Here is an 18,951-nt window from a genome sequence, read left to right on the forward strand (position 1 = left end):
AATCCGGTTCCCACCCCAAAACCCAGGACCGCCTCTCTTCTCGCCCCTGGGTCCATTCCCGAAGATCGGAGCCAATCAGACAGCCGTCCATACCGAACCCACTTTCTTATTGGACATTGGGGGGGTCTCTGGGACTCCCCTGGAAGGAACCCTCGGGAATCAAAGGATTTGGCGCGGGGTCCCAGAGTAGCGCCGCTTGCCCCCAGCATTCTTTGTCCGCGGCCTCCGAATTGGGCCGCGGCCACAGGGCGGGGCCCAGTACGGGGCTGGCTGCTCTGGAGGAGAAGAAGAGTGGGCGACCCGAAGATGATTGGTGTGACTAGGGTCCCAGCAAGAAAAACTGGGTCTCCACCTGGTAAATTCCCCACATGAAGTAGAGCCTGGGAGCAGAACTAGGAGAGGAGGAGTGAAACTGGGCATCCCGGGGGTGGGACTTCAAGCTGGAGAAGGAGGGTCTTAGTGAAGCAGGCGGAGCCTAGGGAAGGCCGGATCAGCATGGTCTGGGCGTGGCCTCTTCCAGCCTTCTCTGCTTGTTGGTCCTGATGCCTCGTTTACTTCTGCGACTTTGACCCTGACCCCCTAACCCTAAATCACTGGTCCTGACCCCACTTTGATGACCTCGGCTTCATTTCCTTTACGCCTAGGAGTCTTTAGGGGAGGTGTGGACCCCACGCGAGAGTTTTGTGCTTTTAACACGTGGCCTCGGGCAGGTTGCGCCAGAGTGCAGAACCCAGATTCCAAGAAACAGCTGCAGGGAGCCGCCGATCTGCAGAACTTGGCCTGAGACTCTTATCCAGTAAAGCTCCCACCCCATCTCCGCTCCATGCAATTTCTCCCTCAGTCTATCAAGCCTCGGAATGGCTTCAGGGGGAGGCTGTCTGCGGGACAGAAGCTTCGCGGGGTTACTCTTACAGCATACCTCCACCCTACCGAGAGCCGGTCCTCGCGGGTCTGCGGCTGCCCACGCGCGCACACGCACGCGCAGACCCTGGCCCTCGCCCCGCCTCACCGCCCCGAGCCCCCGGGCTCTGTCAGTTCCTGCAACGTCTCGCTGCCGGCGCCACCCCAAGAGGCAGTGGGTATTCGGGATCAGAGCACCGCGGGAGTGCTGGGCCTGGTAGGTGAGGGGCTTTGAGGGTCAGACCTCGGGAAGCACTTCCCCAGCATGTGCGGGAGGAAGGCCCCGAGGAAACGAGTGGCTTAGTTCCCTCTCTGGAGACTTCGGGGCGCTTACGCCACTGCAGAGAGACAGAGGGATGGTCCTGATGACCTCCAGCGCCCCCGCCCTTGAGAGGCTGCACCACCCACACAGCTCCTGCGCGCCTCCCGCTGCGTGGGGCCCGGGGCGTCGCGGCTCCCGCCCCGGGAGGGGAGTGTGGAGCGCGGAGCGGCGGCTGCGCTGTGGACTCCCAGGTTGCCCTTTCGCGGAATCCGGGCACAGAGTTGTGCAAATGAGGCCGGGCTTATTTGCATTTCATGCTAATGAGCAGATCCCCTAAGTGCCTTTCTCTCCTGGCGGGTGTCTCTGCTCTCATTCCGGAGCGCGCGGTGTCAGTGTCTTGAACTTCGGGGCCATTTTCTGGGATAGGGGGCTATTTACGGTTCTCACGGCATGCCTCACACCCTCATCCTTCCTGCTGGCCTGCAGCTAGCCAGAGTCAGCCTGCCCTTTCAGGGTCAGGGTCAAGGCTGGCACGGAGCAGGGGTGGGGGGTGGTATGTGTTCCAACTCCTTCACCCTCTTTTTGTAGAAGGGAGAAATGAGGCCAAAGAGGCTTGCATAGCCCAATGGTCAGGTTTTCTGCCTACCAGCAGCAGGTCCACATCCATTACCCTGATCACCCCTGGTCTGGGCTTAACTGTGTTCTAGAACATATCCAGAAAGGGGGTCATACAAACACTTACCCATCTGGAAAAACAGACCACAGTTGCTTCCCTGAGTTATGGGCTTGGGGAGGCTCTAAACAGCATGTCAGAGATGCTCAGCTTAGCGGGAGTGGGAGCAGAGAGCAGGACTTACAGAGTAGGCAAAGGAATCTTGCACCATTTTTAACTTCCACCGTCCTCTGCTAAGCTCAGACATTACTCCTCAGAGTGGCCTTCTTTCAACAACTATTGCAAAGCCTAGTAAGGGTCAAGGTTCTAAAGATACAGCCAGACAAAAGTGGAACCTCACAGCACTTAGATGAGTCTACAATTCTAGAAGTGTAATGATTGTCAGTCGCCCCTTTAGACTCTATATTCATTCCCTGAAAACTGTCCAGTTTACTCAACAGGGTCTAGTCTAGTGGCTGGCACAGAGTAGATAATAAATAACCTAGGTGGGGTGAGGGAGTGGAAAGAGGGAGGAAACAACTTTTCTTGGGGCCTCAGTTTCCAAAAAAAGACTTTAGCAGACTGGCTTAAGTGTTTAAGCACTCTCCTGAATTTGAGGGGGGACCATCTCCCATGTTCCACCATCCCCTTCCTGCCCCTCTGGCCCACTCCTGCCTCTTCCAGCCCCCACCAGCCCTCTCACCTCTTCCAGCTTACCACCCCTCCCTCTCGAAGCCCGTCCAGTCCCCTCAGGAGCCAAGGTGATTTGCATATCAGCAATGAGACAAACATTTGTTCACCTCAAGATCCTAGGTCTTGGTAAGGGCTACTGCCCCATTTTTCAGATATGGAAGCTGAACTTCAGAGAGATGATGTTACTTAAGTGATTGCCCAGACTAGGAGGCTCTGTCTCCATTGGTCCTGGCCCTTAGCAGCTTCAGGGCAGACCTGCTGGAGAGCCAGGGATAGGGGCCACCCAGGCAAGGGACAGCAAGGGAAGAAATGTTACAGACTTTGATAATCCTACCATCTGAGCAAGATTCCTGTGTGCTCAGCCTTGCCCTCTTTAGAAAATGCAAGCACTCCCCGGAGAACCAACCCTTTAGGCTCGGCATCATTCCTCTGAACCAGCTTACAGAATCCCACTGCTGTGTGTCTGGTGCCAGGAGAAGGGAAAGAAGGGGCATTGCGGAAAGATGACTGAATGAAGAGGTGGAAATATGCCCCTTTCACAGCTGTGACTGGACCCCTGGGGAAGCAGGATACTTCAGTGCTTTTTTACTGTGCTTTGAAGACCCCAGAGAGACTAAAACATGCTGAATAGCCTAGGGCCAGTCTCTTACCATCTCTGAGCCTTAAATGTGTGTCTGTATAAGGCCATTCGTGAGGTCAGTGGGGCCATGGAGGCAAATGGCTTTGCAAACTGCCAGACTGTCCCAAAGCCAGGACTAGTGCTGCCAAAAAGGCCACCTGTGCTTCCCCACACTCCTCCCTCCCTGCAGCACCCCTTCTCCTGGACCCACTCTGATCTCCCAGCCCTCAGACTTCCTGGCAAGGGCAAGAGGGCTCTAGCCAGAAAGGGGCCAGATGACCTTGTTGGCCAGAGTCCTAATCCCCTCCAGATGGGCCGGGTGGCTTGCAGTGAAGGCCCAGCTGCCCAGCCAGGGCTGACCTCGGTCCCAGTGACCATTTTGCAGTATGTGTGACCATGTGCATGTGTGGGCATGGTTCTCAGTAGCCTGTGGAGTGATTCAGTCCAGCTTCCTGGCTCCTGCCTGCTACTTATCTCCCCCCACAAGCAATGGGGGAGCCTCCTGATCTCAGAGGTTACTTTTGGCTTTGCGCTTTGGGGCTATGACAGTGTCTAGGCTCTGCCAAGCCCATTAGGCCCCAGAGACAGCACCTTCCCCTTTCCCAGCCTACCTCCATTTATTTACCAGGCCTCCCCAAAGTAGGCTTCTCCTCCACCTCCGCTCCCCTGGAGGAACCTTCATGGGATGACTGGGGTCTGCAAAAATGGAGGTGCCAAAGATGAGCTCCTGAGCCTTTCCCAACACTGAAGGGCAGGGAGGAACCTCTTTCCCTGACACTGACCAAGGCACGGCTTCCAGCAAATAACACGTGAAAGAACCTCTCACGAAAGCTGGAGGTGGTGGTGTGGCCCTGGTGCAATCGAGTGAGGCTGAGGACTGAATGGACACCTCATAAGAAATGCCCTACCCTGAAAACAGAAGCTTCTAGAAAGCACCAGGCATAAGCAATTGCTGCCATTCTGTGACAAATTAAAAGTTAAATTGAAGCACTCCTGTCTCCCTTCCCTTCTTGAGCTCAAAACAGGAGGGGCAAGGAGAGCGAGGGCAGGTGCCTGTCTGAGCCCCCCCAGGGGGATGACGAGCAGTCCCTGACCCCTTGTTTCATTCCAGCTACAATGATCACGAGTTGGGGGAGGGTCAGCTAAGTGACTCTGGAAGGTAAAGGAAGGAAGAGGACAGAAGGGTCTGCTGGGTGTGCTCAGGAAAAGGGGCTATAGGCTGCTGGCTCCCAGGCCCCTTCTTCACAAGTGAGGCTGAACTTTGAGGTCACTGCGGGACACTGTTTATTCCAGGGTGTCTGGATGCCCATGGGGGGACAGCGAGGGTGGCCAAGGCCACCAGGTGGCAAGATGCCCACAGTTGCCTGCAGGTTGTACAGGGCCCTGTAGGGCTTGAGTTTCCAGTTATGTGAGAAGTGGGGCCTTGTGTCTCAGCCAGAGAATGTCGGTAGAGTCACTGAAGCAGCAGTTTTCGTAGCTCACAGGGCTCAGAGACAGGCACGGAGCAGGCCTGGTTCTCACACACATAGGCCGTGGCCCGGTTGTCCAGCCGTCGGAGTGTGCTCAGGAAGGGCAGCTGGCGGGACAGGAAGCTCGAAGGGTCCCCATCAGCCAGGATCAGCACCTAGGACAGCAGCAGAGCAGAGAGGGTCAGGGTGGTGGAGGGGCCCACAGGGACGCTGGCTGGGTCCAAGGGTGGATTACCTCTTCCCAGACCTTCAGAGGGGCTGGAGGAGTTGAGGGAGCTGGGAAAGAAAGGGATCAGCCCAGGGGAGACAGAGGGTAGGTGGGCTGGGAAGACATGCACCTTGTTAGGGATGTAGACAGAGTGGACACATTGCACCAGAGCCTTGGTGTCCTTGGCTTGAGGGTCTCCACAGATGATGATCTGACCAAAAAAGAAGATATTGCAGTGTCTGGGTTAGGCCTCAGACCCACCAGGGCCCACTCATCTCTCCATCCCACTCTCTATTCCCTCACACTTTCCCTTTCAGCTCCTACTCTCTCCCCATTGGGGAAAATGCCTCTTAGTGGGGTTGCCAAAGGCAAGATTGGAGAGATCAGAGTTCAGAAAATAAGGGAGGAGGAGACCTAGGGTAAGCTTAGAATGAGGACTCTGTTCAGCATCAAAGATAGCACCACATTCAATGCTTGTCAAGTGGGAGTGCGCACGCACACGTACACACAGACACCCAGCAATGTCAGACATCGTAGGAGAGCTACAAACATAAACACATGCATACTTCCAGGAGACCAGATGCACTGGAAAACACACAGACACAGACACACCCTTGCACAAAGAAGCACCCAGAGCAGTCACACCCAGACAGTTAGATACCACATACAGAGCCACCAAACAGAGCAGATAATATGCAGGCAGACATGCAAATATAGGAAGACAAAGATCAACACACATACCACTGAGACAAATGCACACTGGTGCGTAGTCAATAAGCAATAGCCAGATGGGCAGGCACACTTACACTCTCAGGGTCCCACACATCCACACAGGAATGTGACACCTTGGGACATGCATGCATACACCTATACACAGCCTGCAGACTCAGGCACACTGATGCCCAAATGCACACAGGAATACATGCATTCACAGCAGAGCCCAGGCACACTCTTGGCCATCCGAGCAGATGTAGGTAGGCAGCCCCTACTATCTGACCCCACACTCTGAGCCCCATGACAGAGCCGTCTTACAGACACTCTTACAGAACTGGCCTCATTCATACACTTGCAGGCCACATGAACCTGCAAACGCAGAGAGACCTGTGCATAGCCACTCACACCTTGAGCTCTGAGTCACAGCCCCGGGAAGCCCCAGCCCTTTCCCCTATCCTCTAATGCCGCCTCAACTCCCACCCCATGCCCTCACACCCCTTCTAACCTGCTTGAGGGTCTGCTGGTGGGCTGAGAGGACTCGGACCATCTCAGGCAGCGCCACCGGCACACGGCGCATGCGCTCAGAGAAGGCGGTCAGCAGGCACGAGCACTTGTCCATCCAGTCCTTGTGGCCGGTGAAGCCATGCAGCCGGAGCAGGTTGTGGGCGGACACAGAGTTGCCACTGGGCTCGGCACCATCCTGGTCTGCAGAATAAAGGGGGCAGGAGTGGGAGGTGAGTCTGCCCCAGACTGAGGCTAGAGCTACTGAGGATAAGATGGAGTTCTAAAAGGTCCCTGACAACCCTGTTCTTTCTACAGGACTGACAGCTGACCACCAGCGACACCTATTAGAGGTACTTCCTTCTCCCACGCATCCAGGCCTGAATGATTGGTCCCCTACTGCTGACACCTCTAGCCAACCATCCCATCAAGCCACAATCGGCATCACCCTTCCCCCTCCTCCCTCCATCTCTCTCCCTCTTCTAAACCGTCCACAGCTCCCACTGCACATGCTGTTGAATAGATCTAAAGCTGGCCACTTCCATCTCTTATTCTACCTTGGTCAGCTCACTGGTTTCCCCACTTCCTCATCTCTTCACCACCAGCCAGATTGAGTCACAACACACTTAAAATCCTTCAGAGCCTTCCCTTCCGCGCCATGGCCCATGAAGTCCCTGCCTTCTCACACACTGTCTACACTCCTGTCTTCTAGGGCACAAACCCTCTGCCCCTCAGGCCTCTCTCATGGACTGTCCCTCCAAGACCACATGCTTTTTCTTGCTTTGAGGGCTCTGGCTACATGACAGCGGCCGTTAAGTGTTCCTTGCTCCCTCTGCTGTTCTCTCGGCCCTTTCCTTCTGGAAGCTCAATATTTATTGAGCACCTACTGTGTATGAGGCCTGCACTAGATTCCGAGGACATAGCAGTGCACAAAAAAGTGCTACTCCCTCGTTTTGTTGGTATGTGGTGAGAGAGTAGCAACAAACAAGGAAAGAAACACTGAGTGATGGCAAGTGTTTCTGGAGAAAATAAGGACCAGGGAGGCTGGCTAGGGGACTCATATGTCTCTGTGATATTCATTCCTATTTTAAGTGTACATCTGTGTGTGTGTTTCTGTATGAAGCATTACCTTAGCCTTGCTCACCAATACATGAGTTTATGCCAGTTGGCTGTGCTAAGTGTACACACAGACTAGATAAATTAATCTCTTCATCAGCTCTGTAAAGGGGGATGAGTACTGGCTCCATTTTGCATATTGAGAATCTGAGGTTCAGGGGCATGATGAGTGAGACCAGCCCCAAGTCACCCGGTTAATAGGAGACAGGAATAGGATGTGAGGCCAGGATGGCCTGGCCTGGTCTTTGCAAGCTCTTCACCCCTATGCTGCATGTCCAGCCCCAGGGAAAACCAAGCCCAGCTGGGTTAAGGGCCCCACTGACCGTCCTTTAGGCGCAAAGGCAGGCCAGCTCCCAGCTCGGCCTCACTGCAGAAGTAGCCGCCACCCTGGCAGTCCCAGAAGAGCTTGTCCTGCGTGTCCTGCAGCCTCAGAGCCCACTCGAGCCAAGCGCTCTCCTGCGAGGCCTCGTACAGGTCCAGCAGGCCCCGCACCACAAAGGCGTAGTCTTCAAGGAAGCCCCAGCAGGGTGGGTTGCTGCAGGGAGAGTCATTGGGGGAGACTGGAGACAGGCCCAAGGCACAGAGGGTCTTTTGTAAAAGGACCCCTTTTCCTGCATTATTTCACTTAACTTGAAAAAGCTACCTCTCAGATGGGCATAATTAGCCCATTTCCTGGATAAACAAACAAAGCTGGAAGGTTAAGCGTTTACAGTACATTGAGGAGATTGGCAGAGTTGAGATTAGACGCTACTGGAGGTGGAGGGCAGGAGTAGAGGCAGGTGGGGGTTGGAGGGCGGGGAGTGAAGCAAGACAAGCCTTCCTAGTCTGCCTGGTCCCCCACCTGTGCTCCACTGTCCCCCCAGAGCCTGCGTAGCAGGTCCGCATCAGGCGACCGCTGGCCACATCAAACATGTGTCTCTTTAGGAACTTGGCCCCACTGATGGCATAGTTGATGAACTTGTCCATGCCCAGGACAGCCCCGGTCACAGCGTAGCCAGACACCATCAGCCCTGGAGAAAGGAGAGGCCAGCGGTTGGGAGAAGCTGCATGGGATCTTTCAGACACAGCCGCCCCAATCTATCCCTGCTCAATGGGGTGAGACCTCCCTCGGCCTGGCAGGCTGGGTTCCTGGTCTTGCAACTCCTCAGCTGGATTTGCTTGTAAAATGAGGGACAATAGACTTAAGAAAGGAGGAACCACCATTAAGCAAAGGAACCCTGGTGCAGTAGCTCTATGCTTGGCTGCAGCGGTCTGCTTCCCTTAAGATTATAGCCCTGGAAACTGTAAAAGGCAGCTCGACTTCGTCCCATAGGTTCTCCATGAGACAGAAAGCTTGATGACAGTGGAGTCACCACGTTGTCGGTGCCTCACACACACAAGGGGTTTGTAATGGGTAATTTTACAAATGGGTTCAGCCTTCAGACAGGGCCACCGCACCGTTCCAGGCGGCCAACATCTTGGAGTCCAGGTGCGGTCGGGGCCGATGTTTCCGGGCCTGGAAGAGCTTTTCCAGGCCCGAAGTGAGCAAGGTTCTCACGGCCTCCACGTCTAAGCCATAGCGGGCAGCAGTCAGCTCCTGGGAGTACCGGACGGTCAGCACGTTCTGGCCCTGCAGCTCCCCCTTGAGGTCCTGAGGGGAACAGCCATTGCTTGAGAGAGTCCACACGGTGAGCTGACTTCAGGGTCCCTCCTGGGTCCCCAGAAGCCCTCACCTGACTGGAGCTGATGTTGCCTGCCTCCGTGAGCCCGTAGTGCTTCATGAGGAGCTGGCCCGAGGTCAGCGGCTCAGTGGCGCCCTGCACGGGCTCAGGGAGGAGCTGCTGGATCTCCTTGACCGTCCACACGTAGAAGGCGCCCTCTTTAGGCCGCGAGCCCCGCTCTGGGGGTGAGTCTGCATCCTCTGCACTATAGAAGCCTCCGGACTGTGGGAAGGAGAGAGTTGGCCGGCTCCATCCTTCAGGGGAGAGGAGGGCCTGCCCCCTCCCACAGCAAGGCCTGCCTGCTCCGAAGGACACACACCCGGTGGCTCAGGGTCCTGGACACGTACTGCAGGATGCCTTTGGCAACATCGGAGTAGAATTCATCACCAGAGATCTGAGGATGGGGGAAGCAGGATGTGAAGAGAGATCACGGGGGTAGGGGAGACGATCCAGCATCTGTTCAGGAAGGTGAGGGATGGAAGCCAGAGTAGGAGAGGTACGGGAGAGAATTAGGAGGTGAGATGAAAGGAAGTCACGAGTTCTCAGACAGGCCAGGATTAGGTGGACAGACTGAGGCATGAGTGGCTTTGTTCTGGGCTGGGGGTGGGCGTCACCTGGAAAGCCTGCGAATAGGCCACCGCTAGCTGGGCCTGGTCATAGAGCATCTTTTCAAAGTGGGGGACGTGCCACTGGCGGTCCGTGGAGTAGCGGTGAAAGCCCTATGCCAGAAGGGACACGAGGCTGATGGCCGATTCCCACCGCCTCCGGGTTCCCATCGGGGGCTGGTCAGCCCTCTCACCTGCCCCACGTGGTCCCGGATGCCCCCGTTGGCCATCATTTTCAGAGTATGCAGGGCTATCTGCTGGGCCCGAGAGCCATCCTGCGTCAGTCGATGGCTGAGCCAGTAGGAGAACAGGAAGCTCAGGATCACTGTGGGGCACACACACGGGTGAGAGAACAGGGCAGGGTGGGGGGCTCTGGGGGCGTCTGGGGACCTTTGGCCAGAATGAGTTAGGAGTTCTCCAGACAGGCCAGGAGGTCAGTGATCAGCCTAGAGGACAGAAGGTCCCCGTAGAGGCCAGAGGCTAAAATAGCACTGGCCACCAGAGATTAGAAGTCACTAGCCAGACCTCTCTCACTACCATGGAGTCAGAACTGACTCACAGCTGACCCTCCAGCAGTTTCTCAAGCTGGAGACGCCCTGTCTTTCTCCCTCAGAGCTGCTGTTGGATTCAAATCACTAAAGAAACACCGCCTTTGTATCAGCAGCACAACTCCCTCTGGACTTCGCCATCAGAGTTCCCTCCAACCAGACCAGAACCTAGAAAGCCATACACCAAGCCGGGGTCACAAGGTCGCTAACCAGATAGAGAGTCAGAGGTCATTGTGCAGGGCAGGGTCAGAGGGCACCGCTGAGACCAGAAGTCAAGTCTTCAGTGAGCTAGAGGGCCAGATGGCCACCCACAGGCGAGGGGTAAGGAGGAGGCCAGGCAGGAGGAAGAAGGGTATTAACCGAGGCAGGGGCAGGCAGCTCATTGACCAAGACAGGAATCAGACGGTGATCAGCCAGGCAGGGCTAAGGACTGAGAGGGGGCCACTGACCTGGTGTGGGAAACTTGGGGGCCTCAGCAAAGCCGCCATACTCCTCGTCATAGCCCTCATCCAGCTGCTGGAAGCACCGGCTGTTCATGGTGGTAGCAGAGGGTGGCAGTTGGCGGTCCCCCATGTTGATCTCTGACCGGGCCAGCAGGGCTCCTGTGACACGCTGGCTGTTTTCCAGGAGCATGTTCTTGTTCTGCTTCCACTGGAAGAGGCAGGGCAGATCTGGGGGTCAGTCGAGGGTGAGGCCCCAGCTCCTGCACCCCTGGGCCCGCAGTCTCCTGCCACGCACACTCACCTGATCCCGTATTCGCAGCAACACTGTGCGGAAGCCAACTCGGGTCAAGCCATCCTCAGGGGGGAAATATGTGCCCCCTACAAAGGGCTGGAGGTTGGGGGTCAGCCACACGCTCATGGGCCAGCCCCCACCACTGCTGGTGGCCTAGGGGAGAGAGGGCAAGCGTGAGTTACCTTAGCATTCATGCAATACTCACCCCTAAACTCCCGTGGGGAGACACTCACCTGCACGAAGGTCATGTACACCTTGTCCACATCCGGCCGCTCCTCTCTGTCCACTTTGATACTGACAAAGTCCTCATTGAGCAGGCGGCCAATCTCCTCGTTCTGGAAAGACTCTTCTTCCATCATGTGGCACCAGTGGCAGGTGGAGTACCCCACTGGAACGGGGTGGGGAAAGGAGCCAGGGGAACAGTGATGGGCCAGCGAGGGGCCAGTCAAGGAAGAGATACTGATCTCTGGTATCCTAGGAGGCTCACTCCCACCCCTGTGTCCGCAGGACCCTTCTCCATCCAACCCAGGAAAGTTGGGTGTATTACCTGAGAGGAAAATTGGCTTGTTCTCCTTCTTGGCCTTGTCGAAGGCTTCTTGTCCCCAGGGGTACCTAGGCCCAGCAGGGTGAAACATCAGTTACCAGCCCAGGGGTTCCCTGCTGCTCTGAGGTGGAGGATACCGCAGCAGGAAACGCACTCACCAGTCCACGGGGTTGTAGGCATGTTGCAGCAGGTAAGGCGATTTCTCGTTGATGAGGCGATTGGGGGCTCGCTGAGGGGTGGATTGGCTGCTGGGCCGGCTGCTCTTCCCTCCAGCAGGCATTGATACAGAACTAGCAACTGTAGCGCTTCGGTCCTTGTCCCGGGAGGAGCTGCCCCTGGTGTGGGCGAGGAGGGGGGGCACAAGCAGGTGAGGGCCTTCCTCCCCCCTCTTCTTAGGCCCACCATAGAACCCCATTGGACCTCACCCAGCCCTCTGGAATATCTGCTGTCATCCTCACCCACCTTTCTGAACCACGGGGGAGACCGTGGCCTTTGTGTTCCCCCTTGGTTTTAGGGGGGGATGAGGAGAAGTGGTTCATTTGGGGACTCCGGGCCAGGTTAGTCTCCCCCAGCCTGTTGCACCTGGTGGTGGGAAGGATGATGACTGTGAGGTCAGGGCGAGTCACAATGATCAGAAGGAACGGAATGATGGCTGAGGCTCCATTCCTTCCCCCTCCCCAACTGCCCCCAGGGAAGCTGGGAAAGAGGTGTCACTGGTATCCCTGCAGAATTATCTGACCAGGAAAGTCCCTTGACAGGCAGAGAAAGGCTGGGTCTGGGACTAGACCAGGTGAGGGACAATCAGAGGAAATGAACAAGTGGAAATTAACGCTTATGCAACATCACGTGTCAGGGCACTTGTGTGGCCCAAGTCCTGTGCCAGACTCCAGGCCATTGATTGAATCAGATGAGGCCCTGATTTCAGGAACTGGCCTTGAAAGCATGGAGTTGTGGGGTCAACTGAAATAAAGACTGGTATCCTCGGAGAGGGACATCATGCTTGGAAGGGTGGAAGGACAGCGCAGGAGCTGAAGACCCAGGATAAAATGGATTGATTCAGTGACTGGAGAAATGGGATTAGGTCTGTCAGGGACGATAAGATTGGCTCTGGACAACGGCAGGTTTCAGAGCTAATGTACAGAGGGTTGCTATGAGTCGCAGGCAACTCAAAGGCACATAACAACAACAAGGACAATGTGCAGCAAAAGACTGTGACAGTGCCAGCCCCGCTCTGACCAGCCTTGGGGTTAAAAGGAGGCTTCCTGGAGGCAATGTGGGAACAAAATCCCTGAGAAGCTTGCCCAGTGGCCAGAGGAGATGGGAAGGACGAGGGGAGGGAACGCTGTAGTCTGGTCATTTGAAGGGAGCAGCGCAGGGTGCGGTGGAGGGAAGGCCAGAGCATGCTGGTGTGGTCAGGCAAGCACTAGGGCCCCCGGACTGGTCCCGGGGTCCTGCAGGCACAGCGGGTGATGCAGCAGCTGCCAGCCGGCCTGTACCTGCGGCTCACAGCGAGCCCCACCCGGGCGCAAGGCTGCAGGAGGCCGCGGTGCAGCCAGGCCCGCGCGCCCAGCATGGCGGGTGTGGGTCGGCGGCGGCAGCGGACAGGACGCGAGAGAGGACGTGAGGCGGGAAGGGGCGGGCTCCGGAGACAGACAGAGCCGCGGGCGGGTGTCTTCACCCGGACTCGGGCTGCGTGGCTGGTCTCCGAGCGCCTCCCGATGGCCGCGCTCGGACTTGCAAACAAATCTATAGAAACAGATGCGCTTGTGGGGGCTGGAAAGAAAGGACCCAAAGCTGTTCACAAAATTGGACGGGGCACGGCTGGGCTGAAACTCCTGTCTGTGGGAGAATGCCCTTAAGTGAGGGAAAAGGTCTGCCAGGAAGTGGAATGTGAGAGCCCAGCTCGTCTTATTCAACTTTTCACTCGTTTTTCCTAAGGAGAAATGAGGCTCTAGCTAGCCCATACTTCGTGAATTTTGCCTTTGCTCAGCCTTCCGGTATTATGATCCTTCTCAAGTTCAATCCACTCAAGGATATCTCCCTGATTAGTACTGGTTAGAGAGCATTTAGATTCTACTATTTACTGCTGTGTTGGAAAAGAGTGCTTAAGATCCCATGGCCTGACAAAAGAACAAACATAGGTCTTGGAGAAGGTGCAGCCAGTGTGCACCTTGGAGGCAAAGATGATGAAGCTTCATCTCACATACTTCCGGCATGTTGCTAAGAGAGGTTAACCCTTGCAGAGGGACATCATGCTCGGAAAGATGGATGGGTCAGCAAAAACTCTCGACCAAGTGGGTTAACATGGTGACTTTGGCGATGAGTTTGAGTGTGTCAGAGATTGTGAGGATGGTATGGGAGAGGACAGTGTTCAGACAGTTCAGTTGTTCATAGTGTCACTTTGAGTCACACTCAATTTGATACCACCTAACAACAAAAACATTACAGGAAGAAATGTCCAAGAACCTATCATGATGAAGGAAGTTCAAGCTGTACTGAAGGCATTGGCCAAAAATAAGGCCCCAGGAACTGATATGATACCAGTTGACATGTTCCAACAAACAGAAGTAGCTCTGGACATGTTGACCAGGCTGTCCTAGGAAATTTGGAAGACAGCTACCTGGCAAGTGACAAAAAGAGATCTATGTTTGCTTCTATTCCCAAAACAGGTGATACAACAGAACGTGGAAGCTATCAGACATTATTGCTAATATCACATCCAAGCAAAATCTAGCTGAAGATCATTAAAAATGGCCAGAACGGTAATCAGAGAACTGGCAAAAGTTCAAGCTGGTTTTTAGAAGAGGCCGTAGCATGAAGTACATCATTCCTGAAGTCAGCCAGATCTTGATTGAAAACGGTGAATAATGAAGAGGATGTCCATCTGTGTTTTATTGCTTATGCAAAGGCATTTGATTGTGTGGACCACAACAAATTTATGGCTAACACTGAGAAGAACAGGAATCCCAGAACATTTAATAGAGCTCATGTGAAACCTATCCGCAAACAAAGAGGCTGTTGTCTGAACAGAGCACAAGAATACTGCATCATCTAAAATAAAAAAGGGTGTGCATTTTCTTTCCCCATACTTATTCAATCTGTATGCTGAATGAAGCAATAAAAGAAGCCAGGCTTTATGAAGAAGAATGTGGTGTAAGGGTTGAAGAGAGACTCATCAACAACCTGCATTATGTAGATGACACAACCTTGCTTGCTGAAACTAAGGAGTACTCAAAGCACTTGCTGCAGAAGATCAAAGACTGCAGCTTTCAATACAGATTGCATCTCAACATCAAGAAATTAAAATCCTTTGTATGCAAACCAATATAAAAGAACAATAATATTTTTTAAAAGATATGAAAATCCTTATCACTGGCCGGTAGGCAACATCTTAATTTATGGAGAAAGATTGGAATCATCAATGATTCAATCATGCTTGGATCCATACTCAACGTCCTTAGCACCAGAAGCCAGGAAATCAAAAGTTGTATTGCATTTTGATAAGTCTGCTGTTAGGGACCTCCCCAACATGCTTAAGAGCAATGATGTCAATTTGAAGACTAAAGTGCACCTGATCAAAAAATAATGATATTTTTAATTACTTGTTATGCAGCTAAAAGTTAAAGAATGAAAAAAGATGATGAGAGAATCAATTCCTTTGAGTTGTAGTGTTGGAGAAGAGTACTGGATAGCCCATGAACTACCAAAAGGACAAATGTGTTTTAGAAAAGGTGCAGCCAGGGTGCCCCTTGGAGGCAAGGATAGTGAAACTCTGTCCCACATACTTTGGCCATGTTGTTCGGAGGGGCTAGTTCTTGGAGAAGAACATCGTTCTTGGAAAGGTGGAGGGTCAGCGAAGGAGGGGAAGACTCTTAACAAGATAGACACAATGACATAAAGGTAAACTCATCAGAGATGATGAGAATGACACAAGACAGGCAGGATCCAGATGAATTTTTTATAGTCACAGTTGACTCCATGGCATGTAACAATAATAAAAATATAGTTCAGTACATAATCTCACCACTGGGCCAATTGACAGCATCATGATAGATGTGAAGAAATTGAGATTGTTCATAGCTTTAGTTTGCTTGACTCCACAGTCAACACTCTTGGCACCAGCAGCCAGGAAATTAAAAGGCGTATTGTGATGGGAAAGTCTGCTGTTAGAAACCTCTCCAAAGTGCTGAAGAGCAGTGGTGTCACTCAGGAGACTAAGGTGCACCTGGTACAGGCCATGGTCTTTGCAGTCACTTGTTATGCATCAGAGAGCTGGATAGAAGGAGAATTGATGCCTTTGAGCTGTGGTGTTGGAGAAGAATATTGAATATACCATGGACTGCTAAGAGAATGAACAAGTCCATCCAAGAGAGGGTTAAACCAGGCTGCTCCTTGGAGATAAGGATTCTGAAACTCCGTTTGTCATAGTTTGGACATCTTGTGAGGAGGGACTAGTTCTTGGAGAGGACGTCATATTTGGGAGAGAGTGGAGGGACAATGCAGGAGAGAAGGACCCTCAATAAAATGCAGTGACTGGGATAATGGCGTTAGGTGTGTCAGGGACAATAAGATTGACACAGGATAGAGCAGGGTTTAGGGCTGTTGTACATAGGGTCACTATGAGTCACAGGTGACTCAGTGGCACATCACAACACAATACATAATGCATTGGGTTGCTAACTGAAAGGTGATTTAAATCCACTAGCTGCTTCCTGAGAGACAGACTGACAGTCCCCTCCTGTAAAGATTTAGAACCTCAGAGACTTGATGGAAAATAACCGAGTCAAAATTATTCGACAGCAGTGGATTTTTGGTTGGCTTACTTTATAGGGAGCCCTGGTGGCATAGTGTGTTATGTGTTGTGCTGCTAATCAAAGGATAGTAGTAGTTGAAGCCCATTAACCACCATATACAAGAACAATTAAGGGGAGCTCTGGTAGCCCAGTGGTAAGGAATTGTGCTGTCAACCCAAAGGCATGTGGTTCCAATCTACAAACCGCTCTGTGGCAGGAAGATGGACAATCAACGCCTGTGCAGTTTACTGCCTCTGAAAACCCACTGGAGGATCAGCTCTGAGTCAGTCCTGACTTGACAGCACACACCAACAACAACAACAGTAACTATATACAAATAAAACCTTACAAAGCTTTGGAAACCCGATAGTTGTTATGAGTTGGACAACATGGCAGTGGATGAATATGGGAGGGCCTTGCTGGGCCAGGCTGTTCAACTACTAAACTAAAAGCTAGTGGTTGGAACACACAGAGCAGCACTACTTACCACCTGGCCATCTGCGTCCATGTAGGTTACAGACGAGAAAGCCCTTCAGAGCAGTTCTACTTTGTAACATATAGGGGGCGCCATGAGTTGGAATCACCTCAACAGCAGCGGTTTTTGTTTAAGGGGCTGTATTTTTTTTGGTTGTGTATTTTTCACATATAGCTCATTTTCATGTCAGATCCTCCACTCGACTCCTCTCATCTCCTTGCCTTTGAGTCAGTTTCCACTCATAATGACTCTCCATCAGGTCTCTGAGGCTGTCAGTCATAATGGGAGGGAACTGTCCATCTTTCTCCTGTACAGTGGCTGGTGGACCCAAACCACCAGAGATGCTCAACTTTTGGGTTAGCAGAGCAACTCACTATGGACTATGCCATAGATCTGCAAATAAATGTGGTGGTGGTGGTGGTGTTATGTGCTATCAAGTCATCAGCAAACCATAGCAACCCCATGTACAGCAGCTCTGAACCCTGCTCTGTCCTGAGCCAGTCTCACTAATTCCAACACACCAACCCCAGTTGCCCCAGTTAACTGTATCAATCTACCTCATCTGGGGTCTCCCTCTCCTGCGCTGTCTCTCCACCCTTCCAAACAAGATGTCCTTCTCCAAGGATTGGTATCTCCTGGCCATGTGCCCAAAGTAGGTGAGATGGAGCTTCAAAATCCTAGCCTCCAAGGAGAGACTTGGTTTCACCCTCTCCAAGACAGACCTATTTGTTTTCTTGGCGGTCCATGGTGTGTTCAAGACGCTTCTCCAGCATCGTGACTTGAAGACATTGATCCTTCTTTCGTCTTTAGTCATTGTCCAGCTTTCTGAAGCATAACAAGTAATTGTGAAGACCATGGCCTGAATTAGGCACACCTTAGCCTCTAGACTGACAGTGTTGCTTTTTGGTACTCTGGAGAGGCCCCTGACAGCAGATTTTCCCGATGCAATTCATCTTTTGATTTCCGGACTGTTGGTGTTAAGAGTGTTGATTGTAGAGCCCAGCGAGCTGTAATTGTTAACAACCTCGATCTCCATCTATCATGGACGACTCAGAAAGAGTCATGAATAAATATAGCAAGGGATCTGATCTGAAGGGGAGGCAAGGTGAGAATATGTCCCTGAGGAAATCACACCTGAGTAGGCACAGAAAAATGAGAAAAAGCAACCTGAAGAGAAGCTGAAGGAAGTGCTGGGAAGCAGATGAGACAGCATGTGCAAAGGCCCTGTAGTGTGGTGATGAGACTTAGCTGAGGCATGGAATCGGACTTGCATGGCTGGAGGACAGAGTGCAAGGGAAGATAGGTGGTTGGGAACTTAGGAGCTTTGAGAGGGCAAGGGTCAGGCCTTGGAGGGATGTGGGACGGAGTGCTGGTTCTTGATAAGAGCAGAAGGAAGATGTTGTTGAAGTGCTTTACCCACAAAGAAAAAAAATAAAAAGAACAACTGGGTTAATATGAATTTTGAAGCAATATTTCTGACTGCTATTTCATGGTAAAAAGGTTTGGAAAGGGGCAAAAGAGAAAACAGGAGTGATTAGGAAGCCATAGCCAGACTCAGAGAAGATTGTCACCAGAGTGATGAAAGTGGAGATAAAAGGGGAAGGTCTGGAGGCCCACTGAGGAGGAACAAAACCCTTTAGGATTAGGGATGAAAGAAAGGGAAGAATCAAGGGTTATTTTCAGGGCAAAGTTTGTAGTACAAGATGGTGGGGCCATTCACTGAAGAAGGGGTGCAGGGAAAGGTCCACATAGAAGGTTCATGAAGCCATGGTGACTTGACATGGTGATTTGAGAAATCTTGGAGACGTACAGGTGAAACAACAAGATTTTGGAGAGCAGAGGTGGAGGGAGAGAGGAATCAGGGTTAGTCAGTGTTAAGATGGTATGGGCATGGGTGAGATTGCCAATGAGTCAGAAGAAGGCTGAGATTGAGGCTCAGACATGAGGAACCTAAGAATGAAGTTGCAGAAGACACAGAAAGGAAATGGCCAAGGAAGACAGGACAGGAAAAAAGAGAGAGAGAAAAAAAAAAAGAACAAGGTCCACTCAATGGCTTTCACAACACGGCAGCCGTTGCTTAAGTTTAGTGAACTTTGTTTAAATGAGGTCAGGATGAGGATAGAAGCTGAATTAGTGTGGATTGAAAAGTGAGGGGAAGAAAAGGGGACATAGGATGGTGCTTGATGTGAAACAGAAAGATGTTTTCACGATGAAGCGTTTACTTGTTATAGTAAATATCAACGGGGGGAAATCGCTTAAGAGAATAAGACTAAAGATATCAGAGAGAGATCAGTTAGTTCTTGGGAGCAGATGGTTGTTTCCAATGGGGATGCTTCCAAGGTAACTGCTCTGGTTCAGAGGAATGAGGTTGAGGTCAGAGAACAGGAATCCTACTTGAATGTGGACTAAGATCAAAA

General features: G+C 52.4%; 1 protein-coding gene across 3 annotated transcripts; it reads right to left on the minus strand.

The window, feature by feature from the left end:
- Positions 1 to 4,399: 4,399 nt before the first annotated feature.
- SPATA20 (spermatogenesis associated 20) lies at positions 4,400 to 12,853 on the minus strand. Of its 3 annotated transcripts, XM_006889288.1 has the most exons (17): positions 12,763 to 12,839; positions 12,118 to 12,161; positions 11,425 to 11,605; positions 11,270 to 11,334; positions 10,956 to 11,110; positions 10,732 to 10,875; positions 10,437 to 10,638; positions 9,634 to 9,764; positions 9,449 to 9,553; positions 9,154 to 9,228; positions 8,847 to 9,056; positions 8,572 to 8,764; positions 7,976 to 8,144; positions 7,458 to 7,669; positions 6,023 to 6,222; positions 4,934 to 5,014; positions 4,400 to 4,750 (listed from the first exon to the last, which is right to left on the minus strand). In XM_006889288.1, exons 1-17 carry the CDS (start codon positions 12,837 to 12,839, stop codon positions 4,580 to 4,582), a joined length of 2,415 nt encoding a protein of 804 aa, XP_006889350.1. In that variant the 3' UTR covers positions 4,400 to 4,579. The 3 variants fall into 3 exon arrangements, with proteins under 3 accessions (XP_006889350.1, XP_006889351.1, XP_006889352.1); XM_006889289.1 differs by lacking the exon at positions 12,118 to 12,161 and having other exon boundaries at positions 11,425 to 11,601; positions 12,763 to 12,853; XM_006889290.1 differs by lacking the exons at positions 12,118 to 12,161; positions 12,763 to 12,839 and adding an exon at positions 11,729 to 11,805 and having other exon boundaries at positions 11,425 to 11,601.
- Positions 12,854 to 18,951: the final 6,098 nt, after the last annotated feature.

Source organism: Elephantulus edwardii, unplaced genomic scaffold (genome assembly GCF_000299155.1).
Source record: "Elephantulus edwardii isolate Elephantulus edwardi_28Jun2011 unplaced genomic scaffold, EleEdw1.0 scaffold00077, whole genome shotgun sequence".
In the NCBI taxonomy this organism is placed as follows: domain Eukaryota; kingdom Metazoa; phylum Chordata; class Mammalia; order Macroscelidea; family Macroscelididae; genus Elephantulus; species Elephantulus edwardii.

Coding starts and splice junctions, on each gene's coding strand:
- SPATA20 (XM_006889288.1), bottom strand. CDS start 12,839: ATGCTGGGCGCGCGGGCCTGGCTGCACCGCGGCCTCCTGCAGCCTTGC. Junction 11,335..11,424: donor GCCTACAACCCCGTGGACTG/GTGAGTGCGTTT, acceptor TGCTGGGCCTAG/GTACCCCTGGGGACAAGAAG. Junction 9,765..10,436: donor CCCCAAGTTTCCCACACCAG/GTCAGTGGCCCC, acceptor TGTGCCCCACAG/TGATCCTGAGCTTCCTGTTC.